Source organism: Pelodiscus sinensis, chromosome 1 (assembly GCF_052426305.1).
Source record: "Pelodiscus sinensis isolate ZL-2025 chromosome 1, ASM5242630v1, whole genome shotgun sequence".
Taxonomy (NCBI): Eukaryota; Metazoa; Chordata; order Testudines; family Trionychidae; genus Pelodiscus; species Pelodiscus sinensis.
The window spans coordinates 43964172-43985301 of record NC_143052.1 but is presented as its reverse complement, the minus strand read 5'-3'; the positions used below and the strand labels follow the sequence as shown (position 1 = coordinate 43985301).

General features: G+C 38.6%; 1 protein-coding gene across 6 annotated transcripts in view; it reads left to right on the top strand.

Annotated features, from left to right (window-relative positions):
• Window positions 1-1539: 1539 nt before the first annotated feature.
• PTPRZ1 (protein tyrosine phosphatase receptor type Z1) overlaps window positions 1540-21130 on the top strand; it is a 188144-nt gene continuing 168553 nt past the window's right edge. For 3 of the 6 annotated variants that reach the window (XM_014573372.4, XM_089779120.1, XM_014573369.4), the window contains exon 1: window positions 1541-1911. In XM_014573372.4, coding sequence (XP_014428858.3) covers window positions 1854-1911 — 58 coding nt within the window. In that variant the 5' untranslated portion in view covers window positions 1541-1853. Of the gene's footprint in view, window positions 1912-21130 lie in introns of all 6 variants that reach the window. The other 3 variants (XM_089779119.1, XM_014573371.4, XM_089779121.1) reach the window with 3 other exon arrangements.

The window sequence follows — 21130 nt, the reverse complement described above, 5'->3', positions numbered from 1 at the left end:
ATTCAAAATCCCAGAATTGACCTTTTGTCCTCAAATCAGTGCTATTTATATCTACCTACTTCATGACAAACTTTCAACATGTGATTTCATATAAATGTCGATACCTAGAACGTTAACATTTTTATTCCAGGGTCTTACTCCCTTGCTCCTAATGTCAGCGAATTACTGAATCAGAAGATCACTTATCAGGCAGCTGCACTACAGAAAAATTGTCTAAGGGAGTCCATCACAGTCACCGCTTTGCTGAGGATAAATTGATATGGTTAACTTATCGAAACAGCAGCAGAAGTACATGCTTTGTTGCCTCCCTCAATCTACTTACCAAAAATTGCAACAAGCAGTCATTAAACATTCCATGGTTCACTTTATAAGATAAATAATGTTAATTCTTATATCCTGATCATGTTATCATAGTTCATTATATTCTACTACCTCAGTCCCTTCAACCCCCTCCCAATTTCAAATAAACCCAGTATTCTTTGATGCTGCCTATCATAGAGCAGAGAGGGATGATGGAGCAGAGATTAGGGTTCTGGTTTAGGACAGGGAAAATGAGGTTCATGGTCTTCCTGTGTGATCTTGGGAAAGTCACTTACTCTTTCTGTGCCTCTGTTCCTGAATTGTAAAATGTGAATAGCAACACTTCTCTGCTTCAGAAAGGTGGAGTGAGGATAAACACCTTAAAGAGTGGGAAATGCTTTGGGATCTGCTGCTGAAAAAGTCTGTAAGTACTAGGCAGTAGCATACGCTGAAACTACTGGGCTTAGTCACACTATTATACCCAACAGGAAATGTCCACAGGATCCCTACAAGAGTGGATGATAGGTAGTGCTTAATTTGTAACAAAATCAGTGCCTGAGCTCAAGCAATTATTTTACTTTCATAAGTGATGTAGCAAGCCCAGAAGCAATGAGGCTATGAAATGCCAAGTGCACAGGGGCCAGAGTTCAGTCCTTGCAATCCCTGGCACAAATTAAGCATGAGTGGCAGGGTTTGAGTGTTGTTTAAAGAGCTCCTGACCACTAGCTGAATTATAGGATGGTCCAGGTGCTCATTTTATAGGGCGCAGGAACAATGTGTAGAGAAGGAGTGCTAAGAGCCATTGAACCAAATTGCAAGTCCTGTATATAATGGAAACCACTTCAAGGCAGGGGGTGCAGCAGCGCCCCTTTTACATGACATACGACGGGCTATGTAGCCCGATTGAAGTCGCTAGGGGTTGCAAGGCTCAGTGGGGTTCACTTGTAGGGGGCACAGCATGGAGCTCATCCTTGCTGTCCCCTGCCAAGCCACACGCCCCGAGCTCGCTTTGGCTCGCTTGGTTTTCGGTGCATATTAATCTGGCTTGAAGGGGCAAGATCCCTCCCTTCCCCTCCGCTTCGATCCCATCCCGCAGACGCGCAGCAGGGGCCCCAGGTACGCGCTGGCTGCAGCCTCAGGTGCCCCGCGCGCCCATTTCTCTCCCCCCCCCCACGCCGCGAGTGGGAGCCTCCCCCCTGCCGCTTCTGCACTGCTGGGCGCGCGCCCCCGCCCTCGCGCGCGGTCGCGCGCCTTCCCTCGCCCTCTCTCCCGCACGCACCCTAGGCAGCTCCGCCGCTGCCGGCTGAATGGGAGCAGCAGGCTGGAGAGCTCGAGCGAAAGTCCCAGAGATGCAGCACCAAGTCTGGCCCTGCTAGGTCCCCCCGCCAGGCATTAAGGCCCGTTCCCCCACCCGCCCCCTCCTCCTCCTCCTCGACTGGGAAGCGTTTAAAAGGCGAGGCTGGAGACTCACACGCCAGTCCCCCAGTGAGGAGAGGTGCCGCTGCCTGGGCGCAGAGAGCCACCGAGAGAAGGGGGAACCGGACGGTGTGGAAATGCTAATTCTAAGGCGCTTGCTTGCTTGCATCCAGCTCGTCTGCGTCCTCCGAGCGGGTGAGTGAGATTTGCATGCCTTCATAATAGCGGGGGTTGGAGCCAACTTTGCGCCTCTGTGGGCTCTGGCTAGTGCCATTCCCCACCAGAGCCTGCTTTACTTTCACACCATGGAAACAACATGCTGTCGGTATCATGGACGAGAACGTTTCTTTCTCCCTCCTCACCTTAGCCTCCCGCTGCTGCTGCTGCTGGGCTCCATGGATGCAAGCTACAGTCATGCGAGCCCCCAGCAGCAGCAGAGACAGCCTGGGCTGGCTGGGATCGCTCACAGTCCCACCCACGCCCTGGCCTGAGAAGTGGCGTTTAACACCAAAAGCACTAGGTTCGCGTTGCCATTAGCCACGCAGCCAGGATCCTTCGACGGAACTGTGCTCCAGCCATTCACTCCCCCAGCTCGACAGAATGCACTCACATGAAAATGTTTCACATCGGAAATGAGAGGAAGAGAATTCAAGGCAGCGTAGACAACAAGCAACAGCTTGCCTGGACAGTGCATGAGATGTTCTATTTTATTTTAGCCAGCTGCCAGTTTAGGCAATTAACATTTAAGAGTATCAGTGCTGGGTTCTACGTCTAGTCTAAAAAGAAGACAGTTATCCAATAGCTGATTAATTCACTCATCGTCCTAAAATGTGTGGGATACAGATATCTTTAAACGCAAAAATGCATTAGTTAACATAGTCACGTTTAATATATTCAAGTTACACCCTTACTTTACACAGTATTTGTATTTTGATTTTTAGCTAGACAACTTACATAACCAAATTAATTTTAAACACATTCAGATTCATGCAGCTGTGCATCATGAGAATCCTGAAATTTCCTTTCTATTGCTCTAAAACAAATATTAAAGGAATGGTCATATTATTAGAAGAGTTTGCCTTCAATACTTTGTCATATGTATTAAATTAAAATGTTTATATATATATTTATATATAACCTTATTTGTGATGCTATTAGCTCCTGCCAAAATACTAGAAAATATTGGTTGTTAATTTCACATACTTATATGAAAATAAGATCTTCCATCATCATCATCTGTCTGCAAAACCAGTTTTATAGTAGAGCTCTCTTGTTAAAGTAGATATTAACCTACATTTTGCATCCAATAGGTGGTGCTGCTTCGGGCATAGTAAATCTTTATAAACAAAGATCAGTGTCGTGTGCTAACGGTGCAATCAATTTCACTATAGTTGAACTGCTCATACTGTTTTATGATTTGACATATGAAGAATCTCATTTGAATTCCTTCTCCAAAAAGCTCTTTGTAAGTGCTTTGTCTATAAATTTGATGTGTGCAACTGACCTTTAATTAAAACTATTTCATTTGTTATTAAGACATTCTTAACTTTTGATAGGCACTATTCAAATTTTAATGTTAATTCTAACTTCCCCTTTGTTATTCTAAAATAAAATTTAAATAAATAGACCATTATATATGTTGCCAGTAAAGTATGGCAAAGTATGAACTACCAAAATATACTTGAGTTTTTATAAGAGCTTTCATATATTCCTAACTTACTTCCTAATACAGTGTAGTAATGAAAATTCCTATTTTAAAATTAAGAATTAAGATCTGCTTGTAAGGGCAGAAGAGCGACATTATTGGGGTTTGTCTGTCTTCTGTGTTAATGTAGTAATGCCATATTATAAACAGTGGAAAAGGTATTAAGTAAAACTTGAACTCTAGGGTAATAGAAATGTTCTTTCCTTAAACAAATGTTGTGCTTTCTTTTGTGTCTTAGTGGAAATAATGTGTTTTGTTTATAATGTAACTTTCTAACACTCTAAGTGTGCTTGTGTGAGCATGTTGTACTCTTAAATACAAAAGTTCTGCCAGTACTAGAAATCAGAAATTGTAATTCACACATCAGGTGTAATACCAGATGCTGCTTCATTTTTTTCTTTCCTGACAGATTCACCATTGTTTTCAAACCTGACCTGAAGGGGTCACTCTTCTTAGAGGTGATGGATGATTTAGTCTCAATGGTAGCTCATTCTGAGGACTGATGAGCCAGACTGCATAACATGCTGAATGATGTGATTGTTCCCATGAATGAATACACTGTACAAGTTATTAGACTGTTTTTAATCAGATTTCATTTGAATATATTCTTCCCTCTGTCTACAACCCAGAATTCTTCTAATCTGTTACTCTTTGCCTGGCAGATTACATTTTTTTAGACTTTTGATATAATTAAATTTTGCTTTCTCACAATGAAGACTTGAATCATTGGGTTTAGTGAATTTTATAGGTCCTAAGGTTTTTTTGTTTTTGTGGGGGGGGGGGGGTTGTATTGGGCTAGTGGTTACTACACATTCTGTTATCCTGCCCCAGTGCCAGTTTATTTTGTGAACGCAATGTTGCTGATGAGCATGGTAGACTGTTATCTTCATCCTGAAGGCTGTGCATGCTGGTTCAAGAATCTATCATCTTATCCTCAGGGAGATATAGAGAATTTTCTTGAAAACTTTCTTGAAAACCGTGTTCCTGATTTGCTTGTAATTTCAAAAAATGTAGTGGCAATCTGGGAATTCAACTACCTTACAGTGATATTCTCTCATATTTCAAGGGAAGTGAGTTCTGGAGTCCAGATCTTTAGAGTTTTGCCATGCACTTCAATGGGAAGAGTATGAGATGCTTAATCTATAAAAACTGCATAAAGCTTGGTTCTCCCTACCGTTTAGAAATTCTCATAGAAGAGGAACAGGAGAAAGAAAACTCTAAGGCTAAATTGTTCCTTTGGGAATGAGTACAGGGCAGGGGTTTCATCTATAGTATTACTGGAAAACGATAATGGCCTGATTCTGATATCCTTACTTAAAAATTGTTCCACTGAAGGCAAAAAACTCAAATCATTGGGGCTCCTTATGCTGTAAGGCTTTATTCAAATAGTAACAATTACTTCAGTTCTTCAATGACACTACTTGCAGAGTATGATGATGTTCCTCTGGTATCCATACAGCTATCCACCCAATTTTGGCACTATGTGATTTTGTGCAAACATTATTCTATAGTCAGAATAAGAATTTCCTCCTAAATTCTTATTTTTGTTATAAAAAAAAGCTCTAAACAACATTCTGTATTATTTATGGCATTTTTACCATGACCTGTGTCAAAATCATTGACACAGTTTGTAATTGCATTTATTCAACTAATTCACTCTCATGTCAAGTTTGCTCTGACTTACTGATACATTTCATGTAACTCAGATCAATGAGCTGTAAGATTTTGCAGAATTTATTCTATTCTGTCATGTGGAAAAATCATTTGGTGTCTATAAATAACCGAAGAGGAGAAAATATTTAAAAAACCAGAAACACATTTTAACAAATCATATTATAAAGAGGGATTTAATTTTGAGTTAAAGTGATTTAAATATTAAGTCTATCTGAACATGTTGGAGATTGTTTTCTGATTCTATGTGCCCTCTTCTTACTTCTGAAAATTTACAGATGATTTCCCCAATGTATATAAAAATCACTAGAAATATAGCTCATCTATACTTTGCCATTATTAAATTCCATCCTCCTTCCCTCAAAATCCAATAAGGAAACCTTCCAATTAGTAAATTATCCCTTTGTTTTCATTATGTGCAATGAATTGCTCAGTTTGGGCATGTCTACACTGGGGAGTTATTTCAAAATAACTCCCCTTATTTTGAAATAACAAAGCAAGTGTCCACACAACCAAGCCTGTTATTTCAAAATAATGGGCTAGTTATTTTGAAATAATAACTTCTGTTTGTGAAGAGGAATAAACTTATTTCAAAATTGTTATTTCAGGAGTTATTTCAAAATAACTTATTTTAAAATAACTTGATAGCATAGGAATAGGCTTTCAATCTAATCTCTAGCATCAGAGTAACAAGCCATTATCAATCAATATAGAAAATAGTTTTGTTTTAATAATTCATTTTTTGTTATTATTTTGAGTTCAATGGGTTTATTTCCAAAGCTGAGTGATGGAGATACATTCACTAAGCTTCTTATTTGTAATGAGATAATTGTACTGTATTTGCTGCATTGTACATTGATATGTACCCTTAATAATTAGTAATTAATGGATGTGCAAACACGAAAGGCTTGGATCAAGTCTGCTTTTATGATCCCTATGGACTCAGTTATACATTATGTGCATATTCACAACCTAATTTGGTTTCAGTATGATTTGGACTATGTAAAGAATACAGAACCATGCCCTATTGCCCAGATAAAATTTCTTGTATTGATACTTTTGTTGTGTCCTAAATATTAATTTAATGTATTTTATAATTGATGATATCACAGTGGAGATCTTCTATTATTAACTCTGCTTTAAATTAAGATCATGCACTTCTCCTATTGCATGCTCTCTATGGATATATTTAGTTAAGTGGGGAAAAAAAAGATAAAACACAGACATGAATTTTAAGGTAATTTTTTTCATCATTTTGTATATTTGTGTAAAATACTGCATACAAATGCATTCATATTTCAAAGTATCCACATATACAGTATTATATATGTTTATAAATATGAGTATATCTGAAAAGTTATGCAGAAGTTACTGATAATATTTTTATGGAACTCTGGCTGATGTGTAAACCAATATTTATCCTATATATATTTTTTGCATGTGATATATAAACTAGCTGGCACAGTAATTTCCCCCATTTTCATGCGATGTAAAAGCAAAGTTTTCAAAGCCATGCTAGGCAGCCCTACTTAAACTTGTATACATGTATTTTTGTTTGTTTTTTTTCCTGAAGGAAAAAATAATTTAAATACAAATTATGTGGAGATAGTTTAAATATCCTGAATATAATCAAATTAACAATATTATCAAATGATTAGTACATTAACAAGCAACTATGTGTATTGCCTATCCTCCAATTAAGGCTATTTTCTTCATTTCATGCACTCATTATTTAAGTGACCACTTCCCAACATGACTCTTCTAATTAGGAATTTATGGGTGAGCAGATTCTGTTCTTTTGCTGGCAATTTCAATTTCTCACCAAATGGGCAGTGCTTCTCAATATTCCCCCTAGGGACTGGAAGTCTGAGTTAGTTCCGGAACCCATTTCTTCCAGTTAATAGCTTGATTCTTACACCATTTTATATTGCTTTTCAGCATGAAGAATCCCTTGTCTATTCAGTAAGCTTCTTTTCTCATAAAGACAAGTCACCTTTTTGACTACGTTTCAAGAGTTCCACATTCAGAAAATAAATTGCCAGGAAAAGAGGGCTTGCAGTATTAAATAAGCAAAACATGCAGATCAGTTATTTTCAAAATAGGGAATTTTTCGAAAGAGGTTAGTGTTGAAGGTCAAACTTGGCTCCAGTGAGTTTGTGAGGTTCTGTTTGTGATACAGTACTTTTGTGGATAAGTACAGTGTAGGGTGACTATTGAATACAAATTATTGATAAAAATAAATTCATTTTAGAGTCATAGGTGGAAAATACTAATCCCATTGCAATTTTAGAAAAAGACAGGGTGATTACTTTTTACTTTACCCCAAACTATGTCAAAATGTGACTTATTTTGTTAATTTAACAAGGTTAGGCCTGGTTAAATCACCAGAGGATGCGATGAAGGCTAGAACTTTAACAGGATTAAAAGAAGAGCTAGATACATTCATGGAGGTTAGGTCCATCAATGGCTATTAGCCAGGATGGATAGAAATGGTGCCTGAAGCCTCTGTTTCTGTGGAAGTGGGAAACAGGGGAGGGATCACAAAAGGATTACCTGTTGTGATCCCTCCCTCTGGGTCATCTGGTATAGGCCATTGGCAGCAGACAGGATACTGGGCTAGATGGACCTTTGGTCTGACACAGTATGACCGTTCTTATGTTCTTATGTTAATAGTCAGATAGGAGACTTCTATGCACAATCCAGGTACTGTCTGTTTGAAATAGTGTGGGTGATTTTGGATGCAACAATTCTCTCAGAAATTCCAAATTTTTCTAACTTCCCAACCTAAACTTTTATTTAGATTTGCTATGCTCTTTCAGAAATAATTGTATTTCACCCCAGAAGTAGATTGTTGGTTGGAGAGATTTTTGTGTAGGCTAAATTCAAAGGTAATTTATCAGGCAAAATTGATACTGGCTTTTTAGAAGATTTTTGTCTAAGTAAGGACTTCAATATTTTTGAATTAATCAAATCAAGTTGTGCTGTCAAATTATTTTGTTAGAAGAACGTACACATTAGGAAATAGTGCATAATATGCAATTTCCATTTTTCTAGTTTCTGGTCATAACCAATCATACACAGGATTTCTGTGTAAATATTGAGGTTTATTGATGTGAGGTTTACAATGGATTCTTATAATTTTGTTTTATAAAATTACTTATTACTTTGGAAGAATGCTAAAGAACTAGGTATTTCTTTACATTTATGGATGTCAATCTTACCTGAAAAATTCCCTATGTAATAAATATTGAACTACATTTCAATTTTCTTAATCTGGGTGTCCGTGATCTGACAACATCCAGGGTTTGGACCCTGCATGGCCCTCCCAGAGTCTGTGACCCCACCCCCAGCGCGATCCTGCACCATCTCTCCCTTTCATACCTCTCACACTCACCTCTAATTACAATTTAAACACAGTGCATTCAGGATTTATTTTATTACATGTTTTTCGTGTGCAGTCCTCTCCAATGGTTTGTACATACAAAAGCTTTAGTAATAGCCTTTGTCTACCCTTCATTATGGTGAACACCCATAGTCTGGAAAATTCCATAATACAACATAATCTGTTTCCTAATGTTGCTGGATGAAAGAGGTTCGAGAACATTACAATTTGGTGAATCTTAATTTAGGATTGGCATCAAGGGGAACAATCCTTGATTTCCAAATTCCCATTTCAGGTTCAACCCCATAAAAATACCGCAATTATTTGGCATTCTCATGAATTAGTTTGGAGCTAGTAAATAATTATTTTCAATCAAATTAATGATTCCTTGTAAAATATTTAAAGATACTAAAAAACTACAACAAAACTCAATAGTATTTGTATTTTTTGCTAAAGCAACTGTGGCACCATGTTGAAATGACAAGTGTGCTGGATAGAGATGTAAAATTTTGATTAACTGGCTAATCGAATAGTCAATGCAATTTGCGTAGTTGATAAGGGTGCCTCCACCTTTGGAGCATGGGGCCAGTGGGGGACTCAAGCATTTCAAAGCATCAGTGCCACATGGTGCCTGGGGTCAGCAGACTCCACGTGGTGTTTCAAAGCGGCAGCGCAGCATATAGCCCAGGGTCAGTGGCATTTCAAAGAAGCAGCACTGTGTAGAGCTCAGGGTCTATCCTGGGCTGCACATGGTGCTGCCACTTTGAAGCACCCCTTCTTCTCCTCCCCCCCCCCCGGTGCCCCTTTCTGGTACAAGCAGCAAGAGGGGAGGGAGTGATTAGCATGTTGATTAGTTCACATCTCTAGTGCTGGAGACTAAGGGTACATCTACACAGCAGCACTATTTCGGGATAACATTCTTAACAGCATGCCTGTTATTTTGAAATGCATTCAAAGTAACAAACTTCTTATTCTGGCTTCTTGTAAACCTCATTGCATAAGGATTCAGGAAGATGCCGGAATAGTGAATTATTTTGAAATTAGCACTGTGTAGACAGCACCAAATTTTGAAATAAGCTATGCAATTTGCATAGTTCAAATTGCATAGCTTATTTTGAAGTATACACTACTGTGTAGATGTACCCTTAAGGACCATCCTGCAAAGCTTTAGTTATATGAGTAAAATTGTGCACGGAAGTAGTCCCATTGATGTAATTGGGCATTATCATCTACGTAAAAAAATACACATTTGATTTAGGGATGTGAAGGACTAGTCGACAGGATCATCAACTAGTTGCTCCCCCCCCTTGCTGCCTCCATCTGACAGAGGCAGCAAAGGGAGGAGGAGAAATTGGGAGTACTTCAAAGTGGCAGCACTGCTCAGAGCCCAGAGTCCCCAGCTGACCCTGAGCTCTGGGCTCCGTGTGGGGCTGCTGCTTTGAAATGCCAAGGGAGCCCACCGTCAGACTCCTTGCAGCATTTCAAAGCAGCAGTGGAGCCCGGGGTCAGCTGGAGAGTTCCCAGCTGATCCCGGGCTTTGGCGTTTTTGCCTTTGAAGTGTAGCAATAGCCTTAGGTCTGTTGCAACACTTCAAAGGCAAAGGCACCCTATCGAATAATCAAATAGTTAGTGCAAAAATGCACCGACTATTCGATTAGTCAATTACCCTATACTTAACATCCTTGATTTGATTAAGGATTTGTAGGCGTGGTGCTGGACCTTTAATTTTCATAGGGAGTTCTGTTTAGTTCTAGATTGCTTGATGATTGAATAAAACAGTTACAATGAAGCACTATGTGTGTTCTCGCTGATTTAAGTACCTTTTGCGAAGGCTTGTTAAAGATAAAAGCAATGAAGAGCTGGTGAAATATTTGTGCTACCAAGATTAAAATGAGAAAGCTGGAGTGCTATATTGAAATACTGTTAGGCTACGTCTACACTGGCATGAATTTCCGAAAATGCTTTTAACGGAAAAGTTTTCCATTAAAAGCATTTTCGGAAAAGCGCGTCTTGATTGGCAGGATGCTTTTCTGCAAAAGCACTTTTTGCGGAAAAGTGTCCGTGGCCAATCTAAACACGGTTTTCCGCAAAAAAGCCCCGATCGCCTTTTTCACGGTTGGGGCTTTTTTGCAGAAAACAGTATTATGCTGTCTACACTGGCCCTTTTGCGCAAAAGTTTTTCGGAAAAAGACTTTTGCCCAAACGGGAGCAGCATAGTTTTTCCGGAAAAGCACTGATGATTTTACAGGAGATCGTCAGTGCTTTTCCGGAAATTCAAGCGGCCGGTGTAGACAGCTGGCAAGTTTTTCCGGAAAAGCAGATGATTTTTCCGGAAAAACTTGCCAGTCTAGACACAGCCTTACAGTGTAGTTGGTTGAAATACAGTGAATAAAGGATGTTGTACACAAATTTAATCAAATTTCTTAATAAAGACTCATGTTTCTGTTCATCGGCTAATTGAATTTCATAGAGAACTGCTAATTAATTTTAACTTTCCTTGCAAATAACTGGGGGTTCATTTTAAAGTCACTGGTTGTTAATTGATTTAAATGCTGTAGGGCCCCAATCTAACTCCCACTGAAGTCATGGAAAGATTTTGTGACTTCAGTGGGAGTTGAACTAAACTCTCCCTGCATTGTAATTCATTAAAATAATCCTTTTCAATCAGTCAAAGCCTAGGCAAAGAATACTTGCAATATTCCAATAGGGGCAGACTGCATTAAGATATTTGAAAGTTTTTTTTTTTTGAAGGCCAAAGTGCATTAAAAGGTAATTATATATAGTCTTTAAACTCATTCCCATTGAGAGGCTTGATTCTGTGCCTTTACCACATGTGCCTGTACCAAAACTCGCATGATTTCAATGGATGTTCCAAGTGAAAAGCAATGTTTGACTGGGTGCTGGATTGGATAATAAATAATTAGTTATTGGGAAACTAGCTAATTTTATAGGTTCTCCTATTAAAGCAGTTTGTCTTTTAAAAATTCAAGATGCCAATTTTAGTGCCAGATACATCTTCAAACTAATCAGGTTTGATTCAGTTCCAGCCATTTTGAAAACTTTTGTTCTATGCTTTTTCTCCCTGTATCTATTATATTGATATGTACTTTGTAAATAACATATAAGTGGGGTGAAGTACCTTGTTATATGTCATTTACTTTGAAGTTTGTACTTTAACTGCATGTTCTAATATTATGGAGTTTGTCTTGTATAATAAAACCCAGGGAGCCTGATTCTCTTCTCTCTTGTCCCACTTTTGTATCACTTCTTACTTTGTTGACTTCACTGAAGTTACTAGCAATTTTACAAGATACCTGAAGAGAGAATCAGGCCCAGAATGAGCATTTGTAACTGGAGGGGGAATGCAGATTGGATCCTATCCACACTCAGGCTGTGTCTACACTGGCATGAATTTCCGGAAATGCTTAAAACTGAATAGTTTTCGTTATAAGTATTTCCGGAAAAAGAGCATCTACATTGGCAGCCCTTTTTCCGGAAAAGCGTCTGTGGCCAATGTAGACGCACTTTTCCAGAAAAGAGCCCCGATCGCCATTTTCGCGATTGGGGCTTTTTTCCGGAAAAGACTACTGGGCTGTCTCCACTGGCCCTTTTCCAGAACAGTGTTCCGGAATAAGGACTTATGCCCGAGCAGGAGCAGAATAGTTTTTCCAGAATAGCGGCTGATTTTGTACAGTAGAGCGTCGTTGCTTTTCCGGAAATTCAAGGGCCAGTGTAGACAGCTCGCAGCTTATTCCGGAAAAGCGGCTGATTTTCCGGAATAAGTGGCCCAGTGTAGACACAGCCTTAGTGATTATATAGCAACTCCATTGCTATTCCGTATTGCCAAACTAAACTGTTTAAAAAGCATGCGATTTTAAAATATACATTTTGGGCTCTTTTTATTTGATTTCTGTGTTTTGAAATTTTTAGCATTTACTATTTCAAGCAAGGTTTTCTCCACAACCAGGAGAGTGAGAAACTTATTCACTATTTTAAAAAGTTAAGATTTTATCAAATAATCAAATTAATTGTATGATGCCAGGAACTGTGGCTGTAAATAAAGCACCAAATATTACAAGACCTATAACAACCTCATGAGAATTGGCAGTATTAGCTGCTTTTGACACTGGGCAAAGGATTCCTCACTTCCTACTCTCAGCCATTCTAGAAAACCTTCTCATGTAACCCAACTTGTTCACATGAATGCAAAGTTGCCCTGAATGGGGGAAAGAGGTTCTTGTAGGTAAGACAATTTTGACTAGGACTCAGTAGAACATGCATGGCTCTGCCACACACTTCCACTTGACTAGAGTTGAAGTGATTAGTCACTTGATCTCGCTGTGTCTTAGAATGTCCTTTGTAAGTGGGGCAATAACACTTTAGAGGCATGTTTCATGGCTAAATAAATGTTTTTAGATGGAAGGCATGATACATGTGGAAAATATTATGGGGAGGGGGAATGTCTAGGCCCTATGGGGAAAAATAGCTTGTGTTCTTGTAATTAAAGATTATTGTAATACATACATACAAAGGACGAAAATGCACAGGCGACTTCAATTCTGGCATTTCCAGAACTTTTGAGTGGTTGACTTTAAAATCTTAATGTAGTTTTAATGTTTATAATGACAAAATAATGGATAGGTCTGATGCTCCACTCTGTTTTAGTAAGTGAAAGGCTCTGTGTGAGAGTTGAATTGTCCTGTGTGTCATAAAAGATGAAGGGCTGTCATTTCTATTGTGCTGTACACTCACATTGCCCCCTTCAATCCATGTAAAATGTGACTAATTAAATAATATTCCTTGCCCATTCATTTGATCATGTCTCCTCCCTTTTTGCAATCCTGTGTTGTCTTCCCATCTACTTTTGCATAAAACGAAGGACTCTTGTTATCACTTTCTAAGTTCTTAATAATGTTGCCCCTTCTAGCTTATTTTAGCTTGTCAAATTTAGTATTGGCCCATCCTTTCCACTCTGACTGTTTCCAGCCTCATCCACTGGTTTGTCAGCTTTTTACACAATCACTTGGGATATGTCCACACGGCAACATTATTTTGAAATACCCAGCATTATTTCGAAATAACTTAGTCCGTGTCTACACAGCAGGCAGTTATTTTGAAATAACATTGAAATAAGGTCAAGTTGGAGGACTTCTTCCTCCAACTCCTGTAACCCTCATTGTACGAGGAGTAAGGGAAGTTGGAGGAAGAGTGCTCTATTTTGAAATAAGTGCTGTGTAGACCCTCCCGATTTAGAAATAAGCTCTTTCAAAATAAGCTACGCAACTGACATAGCTAAATTTGCATAGCTTATTTCAAGTTAAGCCCTGCTGTGTAGACGTACCCTTACGTTTCTTCTTCCACATAGCACCTTATAAATGGTGAGACCTCTCTGACTTCATCTGCAAAGCCCCTACCATCCACATATAAGTTCTTCTTAAAGACCTACCTCTGCTGTGTTGATTAGAGTGAATTAAGTGCAGAGTGATTCCTGCATCTGCAGGTCCTTGTGAGGAAACTTTGCAAGATTCCTTATACAGATTTTCAGACCTCCTCCCATATGTATTTCCAGAGAAGGGGACAATCTTTCCCACTCTTTTTATCTACTCCTTCTTTATTTCTTTCATATTATTCTCCATATATTTGGCATTAGGATTCATCCCATGCTGTATTATTTAGTTTTGTGTTTCTTATTTTAATTTTAATGTTGACTCTATCTGCAAACAACAGTAATGTAAGGATCAGTATAAATCACAGCCAATAGTAATTTTTGTTACAGACAAGGACTGGATAAAAGAAATAATGTAAATTTCCTATTTTACTTTCTGTGTTTTATTTTCTGCATCGTCTTATTATTTTGTATGGAGGTTTACAGTGTTTATCATCTGTGTGTATATTAGAGGAAGAAAGCAGATTTATGTAGTTAGCAACATAGGCATATGAACACAGATTAGTCAGTATTCTAGTCAGTAGCATTCATTCAAGTGCAGATAAGAATACATTTAAGCAAGGAATCATTCTCCTCATCCATTAGTGATAAATAGACGTGTAGATTGTGGGACACTACCCAACCCTTTAGCTCTGAGAAGCTTTGTACCTTTCCTGAATTGTGCTGTCAGCTGTGGGATTTGTATTGTGTGAAGTTGGCAGAGAAAATGTACCTCCATCTAACAGTATTTTTCATTGTCTAGGAAGGGAGCTCTGAATTTGTGTGTGATGTTACTGACATACACAATCTGCTAGACATTTTTCTGAGTGGTTGAACTGTGAAGCAGAAAACTGACTAAAAATATGCAACCGGGAAAGATGGATATATACTTCCCCTTGGGAACTTGTGCACATCTTCAGTGATGTGACTAACATTTTCAACTATTTAAATGTTTACTATAAGGAAAGAGATTCATAATGTGAAAAAATTACCAGGGCAATTTAGTGTACATTAAGCTTCTTCTAGTTTTCTTACTGAATGAAAGAAAATTGGTACAAATAAATCAGATGGAGATGATAATGCAGTGGTGCATAATGGAAAGTTTCAGGTTACATAGTTTGAAAGAAATAGAAACACAATACAAGAGGACTTGAATATGTGGTTTTGTTTGTGATAAATAAGATGCAGGTTAATCAGTTGATTAGAATATGATCTCCAAATTTTATCCCTAATGGAGATACTGTGTGTGAATAAAACTTTATAACAGACTATGTCTTGATAAAGTTGTAATTGTAGACATTATTATTTGTTCAGTGTTTATAGAACATCATAAGGTTTTGCTGACAAATTAATAGGATCTCTGTCATTAACATTAATAGGGACAGAATTTCAACCACACACTCTACTCAGAGGAATTTGCAGTTTTGGGGACAGATTTTTTTCCTCTCCCTTAAAATGTATAATAGAGCCAATAGCTAAAAAAAAAGTATTCTAACTTGTGTCCCATAGGGAAGAAAGGACAAAGTGAATGAGGTTGGTGAAAAAGGCTTCATTTAGAATAGATGTGTCTTGCAGTCCATCTAGAAGCCTGTGAACGTAGCAGACAGATGAAATAACTTTACAGAACACAGCATCTTTAGTCTAGTTGTGAAAAAATAGAATTTATGACCTGTTGGATTTAATGGGCTCCACACGCCTTTAGTTGCACTCAATAATACAGAATGCCAGTGGAATCTGCCATTTGCATATGGCATTATGGGTTATGCTATTTGCTTGCTTACTTTCATTTTTGGTGCATGTGAAGTCAGTCTGACTCTTAATGAAACTAATGGAAAGATTTCTGCTGATTGCAGTGGAACGTGGATCAAGGCTCTCTTGTCCCCAAAGACTTGATTTTATTCTTGACATTAGATGTAAAACACAGTACACTTTGTCAATAATGTCTTTCTTAGTGTGATTGATGGCTAACCTAGAGTTCTAGTTTAAAAGGGAGGGGAATTAAATGAATAAAAATTACCCTAACTAATAACATTTTCATTTTAAATGGTTCTATGCAGGCCAAATAAGCATTTTGTGTTTCACCACAAGTATCCCAGGATATACTGCCTCAAAGCAGCCACATGATGGCAAAGCTTTATGTGCTTGCCCAAGTCTGCTCTTTCTCAGAGCTGAAGATAAAAGATTTTGCTCAACAGAAATGCCACAAAGAAGACTTAAATGGACTATGCAACCAAAAGACTGAGAATTCACCACAGTATGACAACTGCCAGGGTTTTTAAAAAGGAGTGTTTTTATAGGCTGGGGGAAGGGTCAGCACTAATAACAGTGACTATGTCTACACAGCAGCATTATTTCAGAATAACTGATGTTATTCCAAAATAACAAAAAGTGTGTCTACACTACAAACCTTTATTTCAAAATGATGTTGAGCTAGAGGACTTTTTACTCCAACTCATGGTAACCCTCACTTCACGAGGAGTAAGGGAAGTCAAAGGAAGAGTGTTCTTCCTTTGACTTCCTGGTGTATAAATAGCGCCAAAAGCTGAATTCAGCTATTTCGACTTCAGCTAAGCAATTAACATAGCTGAAGTTGCGTAGCTTAATTCAACTTTAGCCCTGCTGTGTAGACATACCCAGTTATTTTAAGGATTCTTTTCCAGACAATCTCTTTGCAATAGGGTCCATGTTGTTGTTTTATGTTTTGTATGATACAATGGGACCATGATCTTGATTGAGGCTTCAGGGTGCAATCATATATATAGTAGCCCAGTGTCTGTGAGTCTGTAACGCCGAAATGCTGGTTGTTCCCTCTGGGGGGGCGCTGTTGCCGGAAATACTGCCTGTTCCCTCTGGGGGTGCTGTTGCCTGAAATGCTGGCTGTTCCCTCTGGGCGGTCCATGCTGCATGGGGAGTATGCGCCGCTTACTCCCCCGCGGCAGCCTGGCTGAGTGGCGCAGAAGTCAGCCAAATGCCATGGTGAGAGGCGAAGGGGGGCAGGGCGGTAACGTGTGGCGTGACAGCGGCTCCAGGCCCCGCCCCCTGGCCGTGAACATCATCGCCCTGCCCCTTTTCACCTCCCGCCGTGGTAGTCGGCTGACTTCTGCGCTGCTCAGCCAGGCTGACGCGTGGGAGCAAGCGGTGCAAGTGACCGTTTGGGCTCCGCGCCCCCCATGCAACACGGGGAGTGTGGAGCCTAAATGGCCATTTGGGCTCCGTGGTCTCCTGAGTGAGAGGCAGGAGGGGGAGGAGAAGTGAAAGAGAGACGGAGAGAGAGGCAGGAGGCAGAGGAAAGCTGAGAGAGAGAGGGGAGGAGGTAGTAGGAGAAGGAGAGAGAAAGAGAGAGAGGCGGAACAAGAGACCGGAGGCTCAGGAGAGAAGACTGACGTGGAGGAGAGACCTGAAAATCCTGTCTTATGACAGGCTAATTGGCTAGTTATAATAGAAATAAAAGTAGAAATATTTAGGATGGGAAAGTCATTGGTTCCTAGCAGAAAGTTAGGGGTTCTTTTGAACTGAAAATAATAGTTCAAGCCTGGAACCAGTCTTCCATTGTGAATGGGGCTGTGTAGTAATAGGAAGCAACATTAAAGAAGATCAGATAAATTATCCTCTTAAGCAGCATCACAGCTTAAGGAGAGTCTCATTCTTGGTTACTGATAATTTTGTAGCCTTGTCCACAGTGCAAAATTTATTTCTGGATACATTATGCTGCTGTACATCTGGCATGTGGACCTGTGAAGAAACTAGGCAGACTCCTAGGGATTGCATATCCCCAAAGTCCATGCACATTTTAATCTCGGCAGATCCCCATTTCTGTGTATCAGAAGAAGAATTGGTCTAGTGGAAAAGCGCATGTTGCACCCTTAAAGGCTGCAGTTGCATAACTGCCATTAATCTGCATCCATGTGTTGGGAACTGTTAATTTCATCATCCCAGTGAATGCTCCTAGATGCATTTTGCTTTAGGGCAGATATAATACCTCCCAAGCTCATAGAGCATGCATCAGCAGCACCCAGCCTTAAGGAGGGTAAAACGTCCTCCTGTTCAGAGTGAGCCAGCTCCATTGGATGGAGTAGAAAGAAGAGAATCGTTTCCCAGTGAGTCACTCACCTTTCTGCCTCACAATAAGTCCCAGAGTTTCCATTGACTTAGTATATCTCACACCATCCCAAATGCAGGGCAAAACCTAAAGGCTCAACAAAATGCCTTAATTAGTTAGTTTGTGCAATAGTTGGCAGATAGAAAACATTAGATAAGTCCTCCTAAGTGTTAGATTATTTCACATTTACAAAACATTTCTCAATAATCCTTTAAATGGGCAGTCATAACTTGTTTGAGATTTGAAAAGCTTTCAGTTAGTCAAGAACAGGAAATAAATGTTTAACTTGCACTGGTGAGATATGTTTACAGAACAATTACATATTTTAAATATCCAGAGCATGAGAAAAGACAGAAACACAGATTTATTATTGCTACTTCCAAAACTATATTTTGTATTTTATTCTGTATTGAAAGAACTACTGTATTTCTGATCTGAGGAGTGATAAGAGAATATGAAGCTTTTTACTTTCATATCCTCTTACAGAATTTTTAACTCATATGTACATAAATATAAGACTATATTCAAGCAGGCTGCTGGCAAGGGACATAATGGATATGCCTACTGCAGTATCCAGATAGTAAGTGTGAAAAATCAGGATCGGATGAGGGTTAATTGTTAACATAAGACAAAGACCTGAATAATGGGATTGAGCCTATAAAATTGGGACATCTAGTCACCGCAGACACATTCTTCCTTGCCTTACCTTCAAGAGTTGAATGCAGCTATATATCGAAAAAGCTGCATTAATGTTCACCCATGTTCTGGTTTTAGCTTGGCTAGTCTGTTACTTTGAAGACTAGGAAAATTTTGCATGAAGACTGCACATTGAGGCCTGAGATCAGTCAGGCTTGAGTGAATGCAGTATGTGTTTAAAAATGCACACTGCACCTCAGATCCATAGTCTGTGCCCTGTTATGCCCCTGAAGGTTGGTGGTGTTGTGACTTTTTTCCAAGAGGCAGAATCTTTGAGTCCATTTTCTGCTTTGCATGACTTGTGATGGATGTGTTTTTGCTGGTTGTAGGATCAGAAACAGCATCTGTCAAAATGTATCCTCATACTATTAATTTTTTATGAGATGATAAAAATTAAGGAGAAAGGCACCAAAGGTTCTGTGGTATAAAGCAGTGCAGTATTTGCTTACAGTTTCTCTATACTCAAGGATTATTTATGAATATATATTTAAGTAAAATTAAAACAAAAGCACTATAGAAAAGCATTAATTTTAAGGTTGCATGGATATCTTTTAGCTATTGTACTTGTATTTTATATGCAAAACAAAGTGTTCCCATGCAAAGAATATTCAAACACATTTAGTCTACTTTGATAAATTGCTTAATAAATGCTTCTTAATTATATTTGAATAAGTAAAAAATAGTTTTCAATCTTGCTCCCTAGGAAATCAAACATTCTGGTGATGTTTCTACATCAAAATAAATCTATTAGCAGTTTCCCTCCATATTGCTTATGGACACACATTATCTTCAAGAGGCAATGTATGAACAGTATTTGGGTTTCAAACTTCATTTACAAAACAAAATGATCTACAAATACAGGTAAAAATAATCTCTCTACAGATATGCAGGATTTTAAAGAGAAAACGTTTTTCCTATACTTATTGATGTAATACCTCTGTACTTTACAATTACTCCTGTGTTTGAGAAATACAGCTATTTATATTATAACAGGAGATTTTTATTCAACAGACATAAGCATTGTACAGACCTTAGCTCAAGCACCGGAGCTCTCTTCCTGGCCTCTGCTGCAGTGGGCAACCCATTTAAACACTCTGCCTTAGCTGCCCATCTGTAAAATGGGGTTACTAACACTTACCTTCCTTCAAGACGTGTTATGAGAATTAATAAGTTAATGTTTGTACTTTCAAGAGGAAAAGGCTATATTAGTGTTATGTAACATAATGATGAGCAAAATCTTACTGCCAGGAAATGATATAGGTAGACTCAATAGTCTATGGAGGTGTATGTACAGGGAAGCGAACTTCCATTCAGATGGTAGGCAGAGTAGTTCCTGTATCTGTATTCCTCTTGTGGTCTGTATTTTAACCAAAAATTAGTATGCATTTAGGGCTAAATTTATACAATGGGTTGCAGTCTGATTGGTTATTCAAACATGGGACTGGGAGTCAGGAGACCTGGTTACTGATTCTGACTGCCAGTTACATACTGTGCAATCTTATTCATGTCACTTGCCTCCATTTTACAGATTATAGGATAAATTCTTAAACATTTTAAAAGCAGTTTGGGTTGGAAAGCACAATACAAATGCAAAGAACTGGGGTTAATACTACAAGTGTTCTTTGAATAAGATACCCTGATGCTGCTGACAAATAACTCTTACTCCTCTGTCCTCTTCCTCTGAATGCGGTAGTCTTAATTTATTTGTGTACATTTTAGTCATAGTTATGTTTATGCTAGAAGACTTGGGTTAAATCAGCTGGTCTGAAATTTTATTCACAATATGTTATCTCTAACATTTTTTTATTAATATTAGACACAACATTTAGGCCAAATATTTTTAAATGTTATGTTGTTCACCTCATCAAGTAATCAGATTCTGAATGGATGGTGAAGGTGAGTATTTTGTAGCATGTTGCACCCAAGTCAGTTCAGTGAAAAGAATGTAGTAAATCTGATGTGCATTTGTGATGTCAACCAGGCCACATCATAGCTGTAATATGGTAAAGGGAATACTTAAGTTGAATGGGACCATCCATAAAAACCGATGTGTCTTTCTCCTTTCATTTAATGACTGCATGTCCCAAAAGTATGGTAAGACACTTTTAAAGTTTACAAATTCTGGTTTTCCCTCACATGTGGCATTCAACAGTGGCATTCACAGTCACTGCATGGCTCCTCATAAGGGTAATATTTGCAAGAAATAATAGCACCCAGAATCTTTTATCGTTCACCACTGAAACATGTGAAAACAAGGTCGCACCTTTAGCTACCATTTCAGTTGATCTTGGAATACATGTTACAAAGTAACATTTTTCTATTTAGTAATCTGGCTTGCTAATGTTTATTTTGTGACCTCTACATTAGAGATCAGAATCAGAATATATATTGGTCATCATTCAAAATTTGACATTTTTCTAACAGATGCCACATAGT